Source organism: Setaria viridis, chromosome 7 (genome assembly GCF_005286985.2).
Source record: "Setaria viridis chromosome 7, Setaria_viridis_v4.0, whole genome shotgun sequence".
NCBI classification, from domain to species: domain Eukaryota; kingdom Viridiplantae; phylum Streptophyta; class Magnoliopsida; order Poales; family Poaceae; genus Setaria; species Setaria viridis.
Genome location: NC_048269.2, coordinates 15395454 through 15413909, shown reverse-complemented (window position 1 = coordinate 15413909; position 18456 = coordinate 15395454). Strand labels below are relative to the sequence as shown.

The following is an 18456-nucleotide window of genomic DNA, read 5'->3' as shown; positions in this document are numbered from 1 at the left end:
GAAGAACTACATGAGATGTGGCGACTCTAGGTGGATGGTACAAGGTAGAAGCAAGCGGTCATGATGCATGCCAGGGAGTTACGACTGCTAAGGTGCACAACAGCTCCGCGCTTTAGGCTCACTACCGGTGCTCACTACAGGCTCGCGGGGATACTTTTGAAAGGCCCTAATAACAAATAAAAACTATGTTCTAATACATAATTAGGTAAAGGGAGATCGTCCTGGATTGTGCAACTGAGATTCCAGAGACCATCCATTCTGAAGAATTGCTCATTTGAAGCACAACTAGAAGAGTTCTTGCACATGCTGATCTCTCTTTCTTCCCTACTGCAGTTTCACAACGAAGTGTATGCTGGTGTGTGTACTGATGTTCGTCATAGTAAAACGAGGCTGAGTAACAAGAGAGCATGGTTAAACTAGTACTCCATCCGTTCCAAATTGTAGGTCAGCTTTTCTAGGTTCATAGGTGCATAATAATATCTATGAACCTAAAAAGTTAAAACGACCTACAATTTAGAACAGAGGGAATATACTATTTATGCAGTGGTTGAGTAACTAAACTATATTATACAACGCACCAAACTGTTTCAATGATATCGTAGTATCATCTTTCAATTGTGTTCCTAGAATTGTATATATATACAGGCTAGCTGATACTGCTGTAAGCGTTTCATGGATGAGAAAGATCGTGTTGTGGAATGAACAAGTACACGTCTCGTCTGTTAAAACCGAAAAAGGGGAAAATTTGGTTTCATCCCTTTACACAAATGTGAACAAATGGATCTAAAACAAGCCCAAGAAGCGTTGAGTACCGGAATACCATGAAGGCTCGGTGAATAGCAGTGGAACGTCTATTAGCTACTATCCATTCACTCACGTACCTTGAATTTCTCACATACTTATCTCGCTCTAGCTTGTCAGAACATATGGGTGGTCCATACATAAATTTGTGAAGGAAGGACGATCAGAATTGTGCAACGAACTGAGATTCCAGAGACCTTCCATTCCGGAAATCTGATCATTTAATGCACAACAAGAGGAGTTCTTGCACACATGCTCTTCCCTTTTTCTCCCCTACTACAATTTCACAAAGAAGAGTATATGCTGGTGGGCGTACTGGTGGTAAAACGAGGCTGGGTAATAGCAAGAGGGCATGGACATGCCAGTAGGCTACTTATGCAGTGGCTGAGTAACTTTCCTATATATACTACCACCATCTTTCAATTGCGTAGCTAGAATCGTACATGTATACAAACTACCTCGTGCAGCAAGAGTACTTTAAGCCTTTCTTCGGTAAGAAAGATCTCGTCATGTGGACGATTAAGTGTGCATGTCTCGTCCATTTGTATTTGAATAGAAAAGGGAAATATGGTTTCATCCCGTTACACAAATATGAACAAATGCAATATTTCTTTAGAGCGTGTTTGTCTCCGCGTTTTCAGCGTCGATGGCACGAAGGTAGAATTCCACACTCGAAAAGAGCACTTCAGGGAGCACCCACTGTGAACAGCAAGGAGCGTGGAGCGAAATGCGAGATGTGGAAGAATCTTCGATTTCGCACGTGTGAACGCAAGATGTGGAAGAATCTTCAATTCCGCACGTGATTCGATTCCACCTAAGACCTCCTTCGGCAATGCCGGACTAGATTCTGACCAGGATTACTTTCAGACCCAGTTTGAGTGATTCCACCTGTATCACTCAATCCAGGGAAGATTAAATCCTACCAAATCCACTCAAACTGAACAGGTCAATCCATCATTTGGCACAGATTGGATCAATCCAGGTCAAACCCATGCATGATGGCAGAGCATACAGAATACTTCAAACTGAATTACAGCAAAAGCATCATTAAGTTCATGTCCGTTATCCATACAGAATACTTCATATGCATGCATGTTGGCAGAGCATACATATGCTAGCACTTGCATCATACATTTCTATCTTTATGGTAATTTAGAACGACATCGCTTAATATATTGCTTCAATATTGCATGTCCCATGGCACCGACAAAAGCTTCAATATTGCTTAATATAACAGAACAATCCTCACGCTACAATTTAGAACGAATGAAAGAAAACAAAAGCTGAGGCTGAACTCACTGCTGTTCTTTCAAGACCTGCACACACAAAAAGCAGCAGCACAGTATATCACAATCTGACTAATATTCAGATATAAAAGGTACTTGGCAGTGAAAATATACTTCCAAAGGCACCAACATGCTTCCAAAGTTCTATCTTTATGGTATTTTAGTTGTTCAAACAGTGTTAACTCAGATCACATGTTTAATTCCAAATTGATAAACAACATGCACTTGTTTACAGCCATATTATTCCATTTGTAGACATGGTTTCAGAATTGAAAGTTTGAACTGAAACTCCGCAATTTTGACACTTTGTGAATTGATAATAGGTGACATCTCACTTGAAATATACAGAACAAGTGCTATTTATAGCAACTAAGTAGACAACGACTTTACCTGGTAAGCCATCTCATTTCTTAGCCAAATCAAAGCTGATTCTTGATCTGCTTCACAGGCACATATGAAAGCCTCTCTGTTTTCTGCTCGTGGAGCTGGAGGGATCTACAAGTAACAAGAAAAGGTATTCGTTAAGCAAAAAATAGTAACAGGTATGCCACTATACTCATGTACTGCTACTGCTAGAATTGTTGGTATAGCATCATGCTTTATAACAAAATGAATAAACTAACAGAACCAATCAGTACTAGTACTAGCAGTACAGCCCAATCAGCTAACTAAGGAACTTCTGAAATGCTCACCATGAAAACCAGCATCAAAAGAACTACTGCAATGAAACTGAAAAGAACTACTGAAAACCACCATCAAAAGATTCAGATGTAGCTGCAGTTCTAGAGAAAAACATGTTCTTTGTTCACCAGATCAACACAACATAGTCTGTTAATTAGTCTCACCCCATCAGACAAATATATGAAGTAAAATCATATATACAGGTAACAGAATACACCAGAAGGGAATTCAGAGTTTCAGACTGAAAGCTGCTTTTGTATTCCATTGCACTAACCCATTGGGCATCCATTTCTACTCTGAATTCAAGGTGCTCTTGGTCAATTTGTACAGAAAAAACTTAAAGCAAGAGTAAAGCAACTACTATATACATCATCAGGGAGTGAGAGTGACGAAGCCAATCCTGGATAGCAAAGCGAAGGGCGTGGTTGGGTGTGAGATTGCGATGCTCTAGTTTCAGGCAGGTCACCGGCGACGTCCCCCTCCCAGTCTCCATCCACTCACGAATCGCCCACCCGGTCAACGCAGATCCAATGAAACTAAAGAACCCTAGGCGACAGGGAGTGGAGGTCCACTACACCCCAAACAATCGAATCCACTACACCCTAGGCTTGGAAACCTCCAGAACAAGAACGCGATGATGGGAGAGGGGGAGGGAGAGATGGTGGCGCTTACTGGGGAGAAGGTGGCAGAGAGGGTGGAGGCTGGACGGGAGCCGGTCACCGTCAGGGATGTGCCACGCCGCCACGGAATCACCTTGCGCTACCACCTCTCGCCGCCGCCTCGTGTGCCTTCAAGTATTCGCGTCGTGCGCCGCCAGGCTCCGATCTCGGAGGGATGAGGCACGGGTTCGTTCTGGGACGTGGATGTGGATGAGGGGGGGGGAGCCGTACAAGGTTTGGTTTCAGGGCAGGCCAACTGAACAGCGATTCCAATTGAGGCCTAACTTCATTCAGGGCCGGACCAAACCGCTCGGAACGGGCCTCATTCCGGGCTGTTCCGGCCAAAACAAACGAGACCTAAATATGTGCTGGGCGATGCAGCCCCAAATACAAAACTTAATTTAGAAACATCCTACGGAGTATCAGATACAAAACTTGAACTAGAGATAAAATGCAATCGTGGAGGTCTCTTTACTTTGTCCTGTAATAACCAAATATCACTAGTAGAGAACTGACCTTCCATCCAACCCCTTTAGTCCCGGTTAACATTGGACCCGTGACTAAAGTGGCTTTAGTCCCGGGTCAAAAAAGTACCACCGAAGGCCAGCGTGGGAGGGGGGCTTTAGTCCCGGCCCCCTTTAGTCCCAGTTGTAATGCGTACAAAAAAAAATCCCACCGACACTCCCCCCTTTGTGCCGGTTAGAAATTCTAACCGGGACAAAAGCCCCCCCCCCCCCCACTTTTGTCCCGATTGCTAATTCCAACCGGGACAAAACATTTAGTCCCGGTTGGTAATTCCAACTCTAAAAGCTATTCTGAAAATTTACTAGAACTGTGTACAGGAAGAATGTTACTACAACTACTCTGAAAACCAATTAAAGAAACTTAAAAAAAGTTCAGATCAGAAAACAAAAAGAATGGAAACAGAGTCTCACATTTATGTGCATCTAGGCCCCTCTCCACTGTGTATAGAAGCTGCTACTTTCACACCCTTTAATCATGCTTCTCTTGCACTCTAAGAACAATAGAAAAATACATAATCTGTCAAGCAATTTATAATAATTTTGTAGACAGTTTATATAATCTCGTAAGCAAATTATGATAATGACGTACGCAATTATATACTCGATTAAAAAATTGAATATTTCAGAGTAAAAAAGGCTAGCTGATAGTGTAGACCACAGCTAAGTAACATGCATTGATAGCCTAGATCCACGCTGGGGGTTAGTCAGATTGGAAAAAAAAAACTCCCACAACTCCAGTAAAGCCTATCATTCCTGTATATTTTGGTTGGCTCCGAAAAAGAGAAGACTTAAGCAAAGCAAACTGACATGTAGGGTACCTTTATCTTTGTCATACCAAAAAAGCAGTACGAGTTATTGGGTCAGCTACTGAACCACTAAATCTCCGACTTCACATTTTTGGTTAATTTGATCACCACTGTAAAGAGCCAATAAGAAAAAAAGAGTACTATTGTCCATGCCACTTTTATTGTAAAATTATTTGCATGCAATGGAACCTATAGTAGGCCTAAACATCACTGCAGCAGTGTCACGTGCATGAACTCAGATTTCTCCTCAGGACAAACATCGTACCAGTCCCCAAAAACTCAATATTCTGCCTAATCCCCAAAACTAACAAATGCTATTGCACAAATAAAAAATAGTAAAACAAGAATGATATTGTCTGCATCAGAAAAAACAGTCCTCTTACGCAGCATCCAAGCAGGGATTCAGGGGGAACCTTAGATACCTCAGCGTTGTTTTTGCGTCCTATGCTCGATGGGGGAGGTGGATTTGCGAGCACACCTTGGTGTGCCAGAAGTATCCTTCCTCGCTCCGCTGAGATCTCTGCAGTAAAAAACGCACACGTAAAAGTTGGGATTGCTCGATGGGAGGACAGATTTTAGAAGGGCATCTAGCAACAAAACCAAAAACACAAAAATCACTAACATGCGTGGATCTCAGGGTAAGAACTGCGCTCCCCTTGGCCCCCCACCCCAGCTCATCCTCACCTCCGTGGTCTCATGCCCGTCGTCTATCCATCGGAAAAAAATGTTGGAGACAATGAATCCAAATTAGTGCGCATTCGGGGGGATTGAGAGAGAAACCCGCAGCAAATCGACGAACGACTCACCTCCGTGTGCGCTCAAATCGCTTCTCCGTCTTCGCTGTGCAATTCCGCCCCTCGCGATTTGTCTGGTTCGAGTGGATTGAAGGTGCAGTGGAGAAATCGCCGGGGACGGAGAGAGAGAGAGAGTCGGCGGTGCGAAATGAAAACGAGAGCGGATGAAGACGAACAGGTGCGCCCCGAGATTTTCTATAGTATGCCTTGGGGAGCAAACGTCTGGTCTGACCTGTGGACCCCGCGAGCGCTAGCTTCCGTGGCTGTTAGATCCTGGCTGGACGGTGGATGGAACCGGCCGTTCCGTTTAACAAAAATACGGCCGGCTGTAAAGTAGTCTTTATACCATATTTAAATGCAATAATTTTGAACGGCAAAAGCCACTTTCCTGATACAATGTAATTTCAGTATATATAGAAACTATACAAATCTTTACTGAGGAAGTATTAAGTTCAACAAAATTATGTTATGACATTGTGAACGTATCTAAATAGGACACACACGTCAATATACTATGCATGTCTACACTGCCGCAACCAACTAATGCGTACTGATTTCATCGTGCAAACTCTGTGCTCATGGAGGCTTTCTGCTGGAGGTTGTAGTAATCTGTGCTTTCTTCACTAGTATAGTCACCTGCTGCATTGTTAGACGACCGTCCCTGCAACATGAGTGCGTTAACACCATGAAACAGTCGAGTGCGCTGTGGCACCGGGCCTGCCAATCGTTGGAGTTCCTCGGCTACCTGGCTCATCATTGGTCGATGTTGACCAGTCATGGCCAAGCATTCTCTTGCTAATGCAGCCATTTGATGTAATAAATCCATGTTTTCTTGGTTGGCTAACTCCGTGTCTATGAGCTCCACAAGCTTGCCCTCCTTCATGGCTTCCGTGAAGACAGACACGAGGCTCTCCTTTGTTTCGGACAGTGCCTTCCTACGTGTTAGGAGCTCCAAAAGGACAACACCAAAACTGTAAACATCACTCTTATCAGTAAGCTCAAAGTTCAAAAGGTACTCTGGATCTAAGTAGCCCATTGTCCCCTTCACTACTTGAACATTGTCATCAGCAGACCTAATCATTGAGCATCCAAAATCAGAAAGTTTAGCGGAGAGATTGTGGCCTATAAGAATGTTGACAGATTTGATATCTCCATGAAAGATAGGGTGACTAAGTGAATGTAGGTATGCTAGTGCAGAAGCAATTTCAGTGGCAATTTTAAGACGGATTTCCAGAGTTCTGATGGATGCATCATCTTGTCTATGGATCAGGTAGTGCAGGGTTTGATTCGGCACAAATTCGTACACCAGAACTGGAGCTTCAAACTGCAAGCTGCAACCTAGAAGCTGGACAATGTTTCCATGTTTTACTCGAGAAAGTATAAGCAGCTCCTGACCAAATTCCCTTCTCCTACTCTCATCGAATCCCTTGCAGATCTTGATTGCAACAGGATTGTTTTGTGCATCAAGATTTTGCCCCATATAAACGGTTCCCTGACCACCTTCTCCAATGATTGATCTGTCGTCAAAGTTGTTTGTGGCCACCTCAATTTCTTCCCGGTCATACAACTGAAGTGAATTGTTACTCTCTACTTTCATCATATCCATTAGAAGTTGGCCACCGTTCTGCTGAAAACATTCGTTCATCTTCCTTTGGTATTCGTGCCTGATTATTCGTCGTTTGTGCTTGATCCATTCTTTAATAAGGAAAAGTAAAAGACCAACCAAAAGACAGCCAAAAATTCCTGCAGATCAGACATGTATGGAAACTTTAAGTTGTTAGACGGCTGGAAAAAAGAGTCTGAAAAGTACTCTGGTTAGCTGAAACAATTAATAATTGGTATGCAATTTTTTTAATATTTGTGGCTTCGTGGTTATGTACGTCTCCATGTCCGTGGATACGTTATGAGCTTGATACTCCTTATAATATCCACCAACTTCTCACGATCGTGGATCTATTTTGAACATATATACTTCTAAAACATAATAAATGTATTGAAAGAGGAAAGATAGGTGTACCTATTGGAATTGTGACTTCATGTGGAATTGATGATTGGTCTTTCTCACATGTCCCGTTGTAGGCGTTTCCTTTGGGGGACTGTTGAGGACAAGTGCATTCAAATCCACCATGAGTATTCTTGCAAGCTTCCTTCACAGAGCAAGGGTTGGTTTCCAGATCCTTGCACTCATCAACATCTGCAGTATTAGCAATTGCATAAAAAATATTTTGTCAAAAATTTGCAATATTGATTGATAATATGGAACATTTAACATGTTTAGAGCGTCAAATTTTACTTCAGAGACCAGGAATAAACTTAGCTTGTAGCTTCTGGTGAAACTGTACTACTACTATGTTTTCAGTAACATTTATACATATCATAATTAAGCTTCAGATTCTAGAGCTCTACTCATCAGCATCTTTCATGTTTCAATTATGTAGCCTGTATGTTTATGCAGATTCGTTACCTTGGCATCCGTCGACAAGGTATGGATTGCCTTGGAACCCTTTGGAGCAATTGCAGACGTAGCCTGGTCCGTTTGTGGAATTGAAGCACTGGCTGTTGCTGCTGACACAAGCATATGATCCAGGCTTGTTACGGGCTTCCTCACACGTTCCATTCCCGATAGCCCAGTCCACCACCAACGGCGGCTTCCTGCCATAAGTGTCATAGAACACCGACGATGTAGCATAGCTTGTGGAGAATGTAAAGTTGGATGCCTCGACCAGCGCCGCGTAGCTGCAGCGGCTGATGTTGTAGATCTGGGATGTGTTGAAGCCGCCATCGAACCACACTTTGTAGTATTGTAGCCCCTTGGGGATGGCTGTCTGGCAGCAGCCAATTCCAGAGCATAAGCCATCGGTGAGGATGCTCACATCACCTCGCCGGCATATGGACACGCAGCCGCTCGCGTACTTTCCCACGTTGTCCTGATCAGCAATGTATGCCAATGTTCTGCACCCAACAACCGTGAACTTGTTCGCCGTGTCGGAGAGCCTGTAGGGCGTACCTGTAAGGTTCAACGCCCGATCGTCGTAGTCCATGTCCTTAGTGGAGGTGTTGTAGCAAGATGAGGCCATGGTCACCCTCATCCGTGCAGTGCTGCTTTGTATCGAGATGTTAAGCACCTCGACATTAAAAAGAAATGTCCTGGAGTCGCTGCAGTTCAGGTAGAAGCCAGGCATGGCACAGTGGTCAGGCGAGTCGCCTGATCCGATGCCAAACGGGTAGGGGATCTCGAGTTGGCCACATCTTCTCTGGCAGTTGCTACTTGGCTGCGGCAGCGCTCCAACAACGGGGTGAATTGCTGCGAGCGCTGAGGCCAGCCATAGCACTTGTGATAATTTGGGCACTAGTGATGGCATGGATAGGCTAGATCAGTCTTTCGGCTTAACGAAGATCGAAGGTTTGGGCTTTCAAAGATTGGAGGGAAGTTCTTTTCCTAAGTGGTTAGAGGAACAAAAGAGGAAGTAAGGGGGCATAAATACGCGAACCAACATGCATGTTCTTTCTAGAGTACAGAAGCCTGACCAAGTCAACGAACCACACACCAAGTCTTTGGTCTCTCCATTACCACAACTTGGCATGTGTTTTTTGCAACTCGCAAGTGTACAGGCGTGCACAGTCGTACTTGCAACTTGGCTTGATTGCTAGGGGAAGACCTGCCAGGAATCAGTCTCCTTTTTTCTATCCGTTAGCTTGCAGGTACGCAGAAGCTGCTTCTTATTAGTTGTCCAGTAACGTAACTATCAGTAGTCTGCTTGCCATGCTAATTGGCTCATGCATGTACGAAACAGCTGCATCGTTATTGGGTACTTTGTTCAAGTGTTGACTGTGTCATGACCCTCCGCCCTTCCCTTGGCTGTACGAGTCGTCTTGCCCAAATACTTCCTCTCGTCGCCTTCGCGCAAAGCATGCTGTGCGCGTGGTAAAGTTAACTGTGGATTGGTTTGCATGTCCACAGTTCATCCCCTTTCACTGCATGTACATACATAGATTGACGATGTAAAGTTAGTTTCTGCATATTCACCAAAAAGGATAATTTTTTAACTGCGGACATCATTGACATTCTGATATTAATTAAACTAATGGGTCTAACGAAAGCTGCTATTATTTTTTAACCATAGTTGTACATGTAGTGATCACATATATAGACATATTGATGCTATTCCTTCGTATTTTAAGTTAAACAGTCTTGGGAAAAACCTGTGATGCTCGCTCGAGGGATGCTTGACTGGCTTTATTATCTGTGGGTCAACTTCATAGCCGTGGAAGACCTGGCAGGCACTGCTGAAGCAAGACCTGCAGTCTTCTCCTATTGGTAGGCTTCCAGGTAGGTACAAGCTGATTATTTGTCCAGTACACACCGGCTGGGTCAACATTCGGTAGAGGGTCGCTGTTTCCATAGTGAATCATCCATCTATGAAACAGCTGCATGCATCATCAACCGAGCAGGACAAGATGGGAAGACTTCGGGCAAGTCGTTGGGTACTTGGAATGTTGACAAGAGGCTAGGAATCTCACTAGTGTTAGGTATTAATTTTAAATGCTCAAGCAACATGGAAAATAATTTTGTGGGTAGAAAACTATCAAATCAACAAGTTTTGATAACCAAAAGATCATACATGCCTTCTATCTCCATTTCAGTCCAACATACATGACCACTTTGCCCACTAGTTCGCCATCCTACATTAAAATTTGAACTGTTATAATACTCCATGTATGGAAGATAGTATTATGGGTTGAAATTTAAGGAATACAATACATACCACTCATTGCTTGCGGGCACATCTATCATATGGTTTCTTATCGCTTGAAAGCGCTTTAAAGTTTTTCATATTCAATGGATGAAAACACATACCCCTCGGTAAAGCATGTCATGTGATGGGAACTAGGGTGTCTGATCTTCCATCAGGTGAAGGATAACTCTCGATTTGGTGGTGGAGTAGCAACACACTCGATCCGGTTTCTGATTAGAAAGATCCGAACCCCGCAACCGAAGCACCACGTGCCCGGTTGACCTCACCACGAAGGCTAATTCCTACCTACGAATCGAAGAACACAAATAAGAACAAGATAGATACAATCTGAATATTGCTAATAATATGGAGCACGCGAGTTGGGGTCTCACAAATCGATAAAGGGCAAAACTATTCAAAGATAAATTAATCTAAGCACCCAAATCCTATTGTAGGTGGCGGCTACTGAATACAAGCTGTTAGGGGTGAGCTCCACTCCCTGGACACGTCCCTAATAGACCCCAATACGATACACGGCTCACCGGCTCAAAAGATGGTGACACCGCTTCTTAACCAATTCTGTACACTCAATTGTTTTGACGATTCTCGTCGATTCCGAATGAATTTTGATGAGGGACTAGTGCTATTGGAAAGCTTATCTCCTTAGCTTTCCATGAATATGTAGAACGTCCAAAACAACGTCCATATGCGGCCGCATTGATTTTAGTGCAGGCTACTTTTGGATTCCGAGACAGGCTCGACCTTAATATTCTTTGGGCCTCTACATGGTTTGGACGCCCCCATGCTGATCGTCTCCATCGTCCCCATGCCTCTCTTTAAGTATTTCTTCTCCTTTCCATTGTTCCTAGTCATATTAATATCATTAGGTAGCGATATATTATCGAAATAGTCATGTCCTCATCATCATGCTATCATCCATCCATTCATTACCCATTTTATTTCTGCGTTCATTCTTAACAATACTCATACAATACTCATAAGAGAAGGCCCTTTCAACTGTTGTTGCCAACGGCAAAATTAGTGAAAGTTCAATAAATCGATACACCAAAGCGAAATGTGCATGTACTTTCAACCATCCTCACAGCAAGGTTCCCCAAATCAGTACAGCTTGAGGAATCAGGATCTAACTTCATCAATGCATATGACAAGTTGGTCCTCGAAGTCTTAGGCAATCATAATCACAGAAGTTAACGGCATACATCCTAGCTAGGTCAACTAATTTCTGAACCACACAGTTGGCAAAAGAATTCTTTGTATCAAGACAAGCTATACATCTCCATAATTGAGTTGACCTTTCTGGAAAATGGTGGTTTAACCCAGCAAGTATATGATCAATCACAACAATAAAATTCCATTATAGAAATGATGCTAGTAGCTGACCAATTTAGCACCACGATACCTAGAACAACCCCTAGTTGGTACTGTGTATCTAACCATTCTCACTCATGTCATTCATATTCTTCAACACAGATCAAATTCATCATATTGCATGAAAAATATTCTGATTTTTCCATTGCAATTATTAGTGCTCCCGCACGGGCTAATATTTTTAAAAGCTATTATATTTTAAAATTATTTAGAAATTAGAATCCTAGCTAATAATCAAAATTGTTTACTACTACTCTCTCATTTTTCAATACTTCAACATAATACTCATATAGATGTGTACTTATCTTTATCCAGTTGTGATTGATTTTTAATTAATAATTACTCTATACACTTTTTCATGCACATTCTCACTTTTTTTCATTTTGTATAGCACCTCCATACATTGTGCCTAGCATAAAAATTAATATTTTTCCATCACTTCCTCACGTAGATGTATAAATGGTCTACATGGTGACACTCATCATATGCATGTACCTTAACTTAGTATTTCTATACTAACAATGATATAAATAGATAATTTAGAATCATATATTAGTTTGCTTTTGGACATTTCTTTATGGCACGTGAAGATAATTAGATTAAGATTTAAGTATTTAATTTAGATTATTTTTAATAACGTCATAGGTGAGTAACTTAAATACAAATTTAGAATGATATTTTAAGTTATACTTTATAATGATATGCATGAGTAAATTGGATGAAGATTATGGAGTTACTTAAGATTATTTTTTATAATTGTAGAGTTATAGGTTTAGGGTTTATTTTAGAATATCTTTATAATGATAGTGGTGCGTAAGTTTTTAAAAAATATAATAGACTAATGACAATGATTATTAGAGTAGGATTGATGTTTGATGTTTCTGATTTTTGTGAGAATTTTTAGGATTTGTTTTTTTCTAACGTATCTCGTGGGAACTAATGCGGAGTCTCCAATGGAAAAAAAAATGAGGCTACATAGCTACAAAACTATTAACATGAGCTACATCTCATTTGTTAAATATTCTAACACAATACCTATGTAGATATATACTTAGTATCTTCATCCGATTGTGATAGATTTAGTTACTAATTACTCTATAATATTTTCATCCACATTTATAATCTTTAACTTTTCACTTTGCATCGCAGGTATGCGCTTGAATTTGTTTAATGGACCCTAAGTTTGAGCTGTATTTTAACATTAAAACCTATATTCTCATCACTTGCCTATATCTTTATAAATGGTGACCCACGTCATGCGTACATACCTTAGTTATTATATCATATACTAATAGTGTAAGAAATAGATGATTTAGGTTCATATATTGATGTATATTTTTAATTAAGGTGATTGGATTTAAATGTAGGGTTACCTCATATTATTTTTTAATAATAGCATATGTGGGTAATATAGATGCAAATTTAAGGGTTACTTTAAGTTTTTTTGAAGTATTAGTTGTGGGCAATTTAGTTTCAAATTTAGGATGTTATTTTAAATATTGTTTATAATAGCATGAGTGGGTAATTTTGATGAAGATTAGGGGGTTACTTTAGTTAATTTTATATAATGGTAGAGGTGGGTAATTTAGATATAGATTTAGGGGTTACTTTAGGCTATTTTTATAATGATATAGGTGGGTAATTTTTCATAAAATATAATAGATCCAATGGCTATGATGAGTTGAGTCTACCGATTGATGGCTAGATGTTTTATTTTTTTTGTAAGAATTTCAAGGACTTCTCTCTTTTTCTAGATTGTCCACCTAGGAATCCTAGGTGACTTCACCTGGAGGCTTCAAAAGAAGCCTCCAATTAGTAATAGTAAGATTGGGACAGCTCACGAGTCTTCCGTAATACCCTATTATAAGATGTAATATAATCACAAATTTAAATGCCTCCATTCTTTATATTAAACCAGATGCTCGTGTTTTCTTTTCCCATCTTCACTAATATTCTCTAGCACCACCAATATAGAAGACCAGATCAACTGAAGACGAGCTTGTGATTTGTACCCCACCGTATATCACAAGGCCTTGTAAGACTAGTTTCTTGAGTTTGAGTTTTCCCCCTCCCAGCAAAAATAGCGTCACTATCTAATTTGTCAACAAGTTTGGTATGGTGATCTTGAAGGTGATCCCTCATGGTGATCCTGAAGGTGATCCCTCCTCTTAAAAGAGGCACTAACAGTGTTGACAACCATAGTGGTGTAATAAAGGAAATCATAAACAGAACCGCAACGCTCTTGGCTAAAGAAACTACCACCAGCTGCAATTGATAAGCAAAATAATGGATGTAAAAGATGTAGGGATACGAGGTAGGCTACACTAGCGCAAACCAAAATTTCTACCGCGTAAACCAGGAAGAACTGCCGTATAAGGATCACGGGATTACCACTCGACGCACTACTGGTGCGGAAGATGTACATATGCGTCGATGCAGTGAAGACGATCACGTAGTCGTACGTAGTCGATCAACGTAGTCGTACGTAGTCGATCACGTCAACGTCCATCAGCTCCTCAGCAGCTCGTCCACGTGAAGCAAGATCGCCCCCGGTGTCGCGGCTCGTCGTCGGCTCGTCGTGGCTCGTCGGCGGCTCGTCCAAGTGCTGCAGGCGCAACACCTCCAATGTATCCACACGTGCAGGGAGGAAGCGTCGCAAGCCGGACTGCTAGATCCGCGAGTTGCAACAGGCGAGGGCGTGGGAGGCGCGGCAGGTGTGTTTCGCCAAAAAGTGTAAACCCTAGGGCGCCCCCACCCCTCTATTTATAGAGGTTCCTAACGGGCCTCTGGGTCCGAGGCCCATTAGTACTTCTAAACCTAATCCAACTCGGATCAGATCCGAATTGGGCTTCCAGCCCCTTAAGTGTGTGACCCTATGGGTTCGGATACGTATAGACATGGCCCGAGTACTCCTACTCGGCCCAATAGTCGGTAGCAGCCTCTAGCAAGACGTGCCAACTCCTATACGCACACGAAAATCATATCAGACGAACCATCACAACATAATATACATGCTATTCCCTTTGCCTCACGATATTTGGTCTAGCTTCAAGCTGACCGCTCTTTCTCGATCCTGTGATTCGGAATCCCTTTGTGGGTTAACTCTTAACCGTACATAGCATGGCCATGCATTTTCGGATCCGATTACTCGAGGGGCCCAAAGATATCACTCTCAATCAGAGAGGGGCAAATCCCATCTTGATTGACCATGTCTCATAGCATGCTTCTTGACAAACCCGAAAGCTACCTTTATAACTACCCTGTTACGGCGTAGCGTTTGATAGCCCCTAAGTAGGTCGATCCACATCTAGAATACATGCGACAATCTCAGGTCTAAGGACAAAGCGTATATGTTGTTTAAAGAGAGAACTACTTCTCGTGTTGGGTCAGTCCTAGCACATGTCTCCACATGTGTCCACATTATTAGTTCAACATCTCCATGTCCATGACTTGTGAAAAAATAGTCATCAACTAATACATGTGCTAGTCTAATATTCATGTGTGTCCTCACACAGCGGCGGATCTAGAATTTTATCATAGGGTATGCCAAAAAAAAATTTATGCAATTCGATAAAACCATTTACAATTCGATAAATTCAAAGATTAAGCTAGAAACAATAACAAATCACAATATAAATAGTTCAAAATATAGCATAAAAGAAACTTACAATGTTACTTGTCTCCTTTGTTTACCCGCCGCTTTTTGAATGACATGAATGTCTTGATTATATCTTCTTCATTCACTTGGAAGAAAATATCCCGCTCAATGAATGTGACTAGACAATCATCCAAAACACTGTCACTTAGCTTATTCCTTGACTTTGTTTTCACTTTAACCATGGCAGAAAATACCCTTTCAACACTCGCTGTTGCCACTGGTAAAAGCAATATCAATTTGAGAAGCAAGTAAACCATATCATACACTTTGTGCCTCCGTGTTTGAACAAGTTTAACTGAGAGATCAACGTTGCTGTCTAGACCCTTGAAGCTATCATCTCGTCGCATGTCATCAATATAATTATCAAGTTGTAATTCAAGTTTTAGCAAATCATTGTTAGAGAAATCCTTAGGATAAAATTCAGCCAATCTGCGTACCTTCTGTGCATCAAACGAAGCAAATGAATTGGAAGGACTGAAGGCTGACATACACAAAAGTAGCTCCATATTGATCTCATCAAACCGATTATCAAGCTCTTGCCTAATTTGATCAATAACACCAATATATACTTCTCTTCTAAAATGATCATCATTTGTTTGGTTTCGAGCACGGGCATACCTTGCTGATTTTCCATACGGCACATAATCACCATCCATAGCAGGAACTTCAACATCATGTTTAATGCAAAAAGAAGTGACCCTCTCAAGGAAGTGGTCCCAACCATCAGACCTTAACTGTTGCATTTTGTTCTTTGCCACATTATCAAGGGAGATTGCATTAAGAATATCTTGATCCCTTCTCTGCAAACACTCTGATAACTCATTTGTGTATCCAAGAATAACAAACATTAAGTGCACAAAGAAAATGAACTCAAAAGTTTCAAATGCTCCAAGCACAAAATGTATCTTTGTCCAATCATCCTTATGTGAAATATCATCACCAAGATCAATGAGCACATCATGGATTGAGGAATACATTGTAATGATGCTGCATATAGTTTTGTAATGAGAGCCCCATCTAGTTTCACCAGGCCTAGGCAAACTCATCTCTTGATTTAATCCACTCCCTGATTCAAGTTCACCACACTCAAGTGCTTTCTTAATATTCTCAAGCCTAGCAGTTCGAAGCATACCATGACGCTTGCAAGAAACTCCAATAATATTCAATAAGATAGATACTTGATCAAAAAAGCTCTTACAATCAGTATTTCTCTTGGCAACAGCAACAAGAACTAGTTGGAGTTGATGTGCAAAGCAATGAATATAATACGCACAAGGTGATTCTTGCATAATCAATGTTTTTAGCCCTTTAATATCTCCTTTCATATTACTGGACCCATCATAACCTTGACCTCTAATTTGAGTCATAGTCAATCCATGACTAACAAGTAAACCCTCAATAGCTTCCTTAAGTGACAAAGAGGTAGTATCATCTACATGAACAACTCCAATAAAGTGTTCACAAGGCCTTCCAAGTTTATCAACATAACGTAAACAAAGAGCTAGTTGTTCTTTATGTGATATGTCACTGGACTCATCAGCTAAAATTGCATAGGGCTCATCATCAAGTTCTTCAATTATTTTCTTTCTAGTTTCTATGGCACAACAATGAATAATTTGCTTTTGTATCTCTGGGCTAGTTAAGGTGCAATTACCTGGAGCATTATTCAAGACATACTTGTTCACTTCATCACTATTTCCTGCAAGAAACTTCAAAAGTTCAATGAAATTTCCTCTGTTGCTAGATTCTTCATTTTCATCATGTCCACGAAATGCCAATCCTTGATGCAAAAGAAACTTGATACATCTAAGTGAATATGTCAACCTTTTCTTATAAAGACGAAGATCCTCATCAGTCCACTTCTCAATGTGATAATCAATTGCTACCTTGGGATTTATAAAACCAATGTATCTCTCCTGAGCTGCATTGTGTGCCATAGAACCACTATGTTTGAGAAGTGCTTTGTTTCCTATATTCCAATTATTCCATCCTCCAACAATAAATGTATTTGACCCCAGCACCCTTCTTGAACAAGTAGCATATAAAGCAAAACGCAGAATCCTTCTTGATACTATATTCAAGCCACTCATGATTATACATCCATACATAATTGAATTGGCAATCCCTACCTCCAATTTTTCTTGATGGAAAATCATGATTAACAGGTTTGAATCGACCTTTAATAATATATGCTCTTCGAATTGCATCTTGATCATTAACATGATAACTTTCAATGGGCTGCCTTTCACCTGGATCATGTGGAAGGCGATTGATGTCATAAACCGGCGGCTGTGATGTGGGTGGTTGCAGTGGCGGAGGCAAGGACACAGGATCCACGATTTCTTCAACTACCACTCTGTCATGCTCCTGATTCTGTTCTTCCACAAAAGTTTCAACTGGAGATGGGATAGTGTTTGAAGCAGCTGGTGCCTTCTTTGCTGCATGTTTCTGAAAAAGAGATGCAATATCTCCGCCTCTCTTCATAATCCAACTGTTCTGAAAAAACAATGTCTATGTAATGTAAGTACAATAACTAACTAGACATTATAGCAAAACAAACATGTAACGATAGAATCATGTTTTAAATTTTCGGATAGAAAACTTACAAATCACAACCTCACACGATATTAAGTTAAGAATGTTGATGGATTGACGGTCTGTTCAATAAACTCACGAACTGAAATAAAAAAAGCACTCATACATAAATAAATAAAAATATTTAAGAATATATGTCTTTTCAAATAAGAAAAAAAATAGAAGATAGATTCATCTTAAACCTCCTTGTGGTTTGTGGACAATGAGAAGTTTTCCTTATGGACCATCAGAAGTTTTCGGGCACAAAATCCCCCACGCAGTTGCGCACTTGCGCAGACGCGCTGACGCGCTGTCCCTGGTGGCCTGGTGCGGCGGCCGGCGGCGCTGCGGCGGAGCCGTGAGAGGACAGGAGGAGTCCTAGCGAGCGGAGAAGTTGTAATCGTCGAGATGTGGAGTCTGATGCGTCAAATCGTGGGCCAATCTTGTACTAGAGACAAGCAAAGCAAGCAGTCCGCACACAGCACGTCGTATCCACGCAAGCAAGTCACAACCAGCGGGGGGCCAAAAGCTGGGCCTGGGCATCATTT

General features: G+C 41.3%; 1 protein-coding gene and 1 pseudogene across 1 annotated transcript; both read right to left on the bottom strand.

Annotated features, from left to right (window-relative positions):
* Window positions 1–5901: 5901 nt before the first annotated feature.
* On the bottom strand, window positions 5902–9038 carry LOC117863414 (wall-associated receptor kinase 2). The gene is made up of 3 exons (XM_034747108.2): window positions 8016–9038; window positions 7569–7745; window positions 5902–7294 (listed from the first exon to the last, which is right to left on the bottom strand). The coding sequence occupies exons 1-3, from the start codon at window positions 8911–8913 to the stop codon at window positions 6108–6110; spliced, it is 2262 nt and encodes a 753-aa protein (XP_034602999.1). The 5' UTR covers window positions 8914–9038; the 3' UTR covers window positions 5902–6107.
* Window positions 9039–15348: 6310 nt separating this feature from the next.
* Window positions 15349–17818, bottom strand: LOC140223448 (uncharacterized; annotated as a pseudogene).
* Between the last annotated feature and the right edge of the window lie 638 nt (window positions 17819–18456).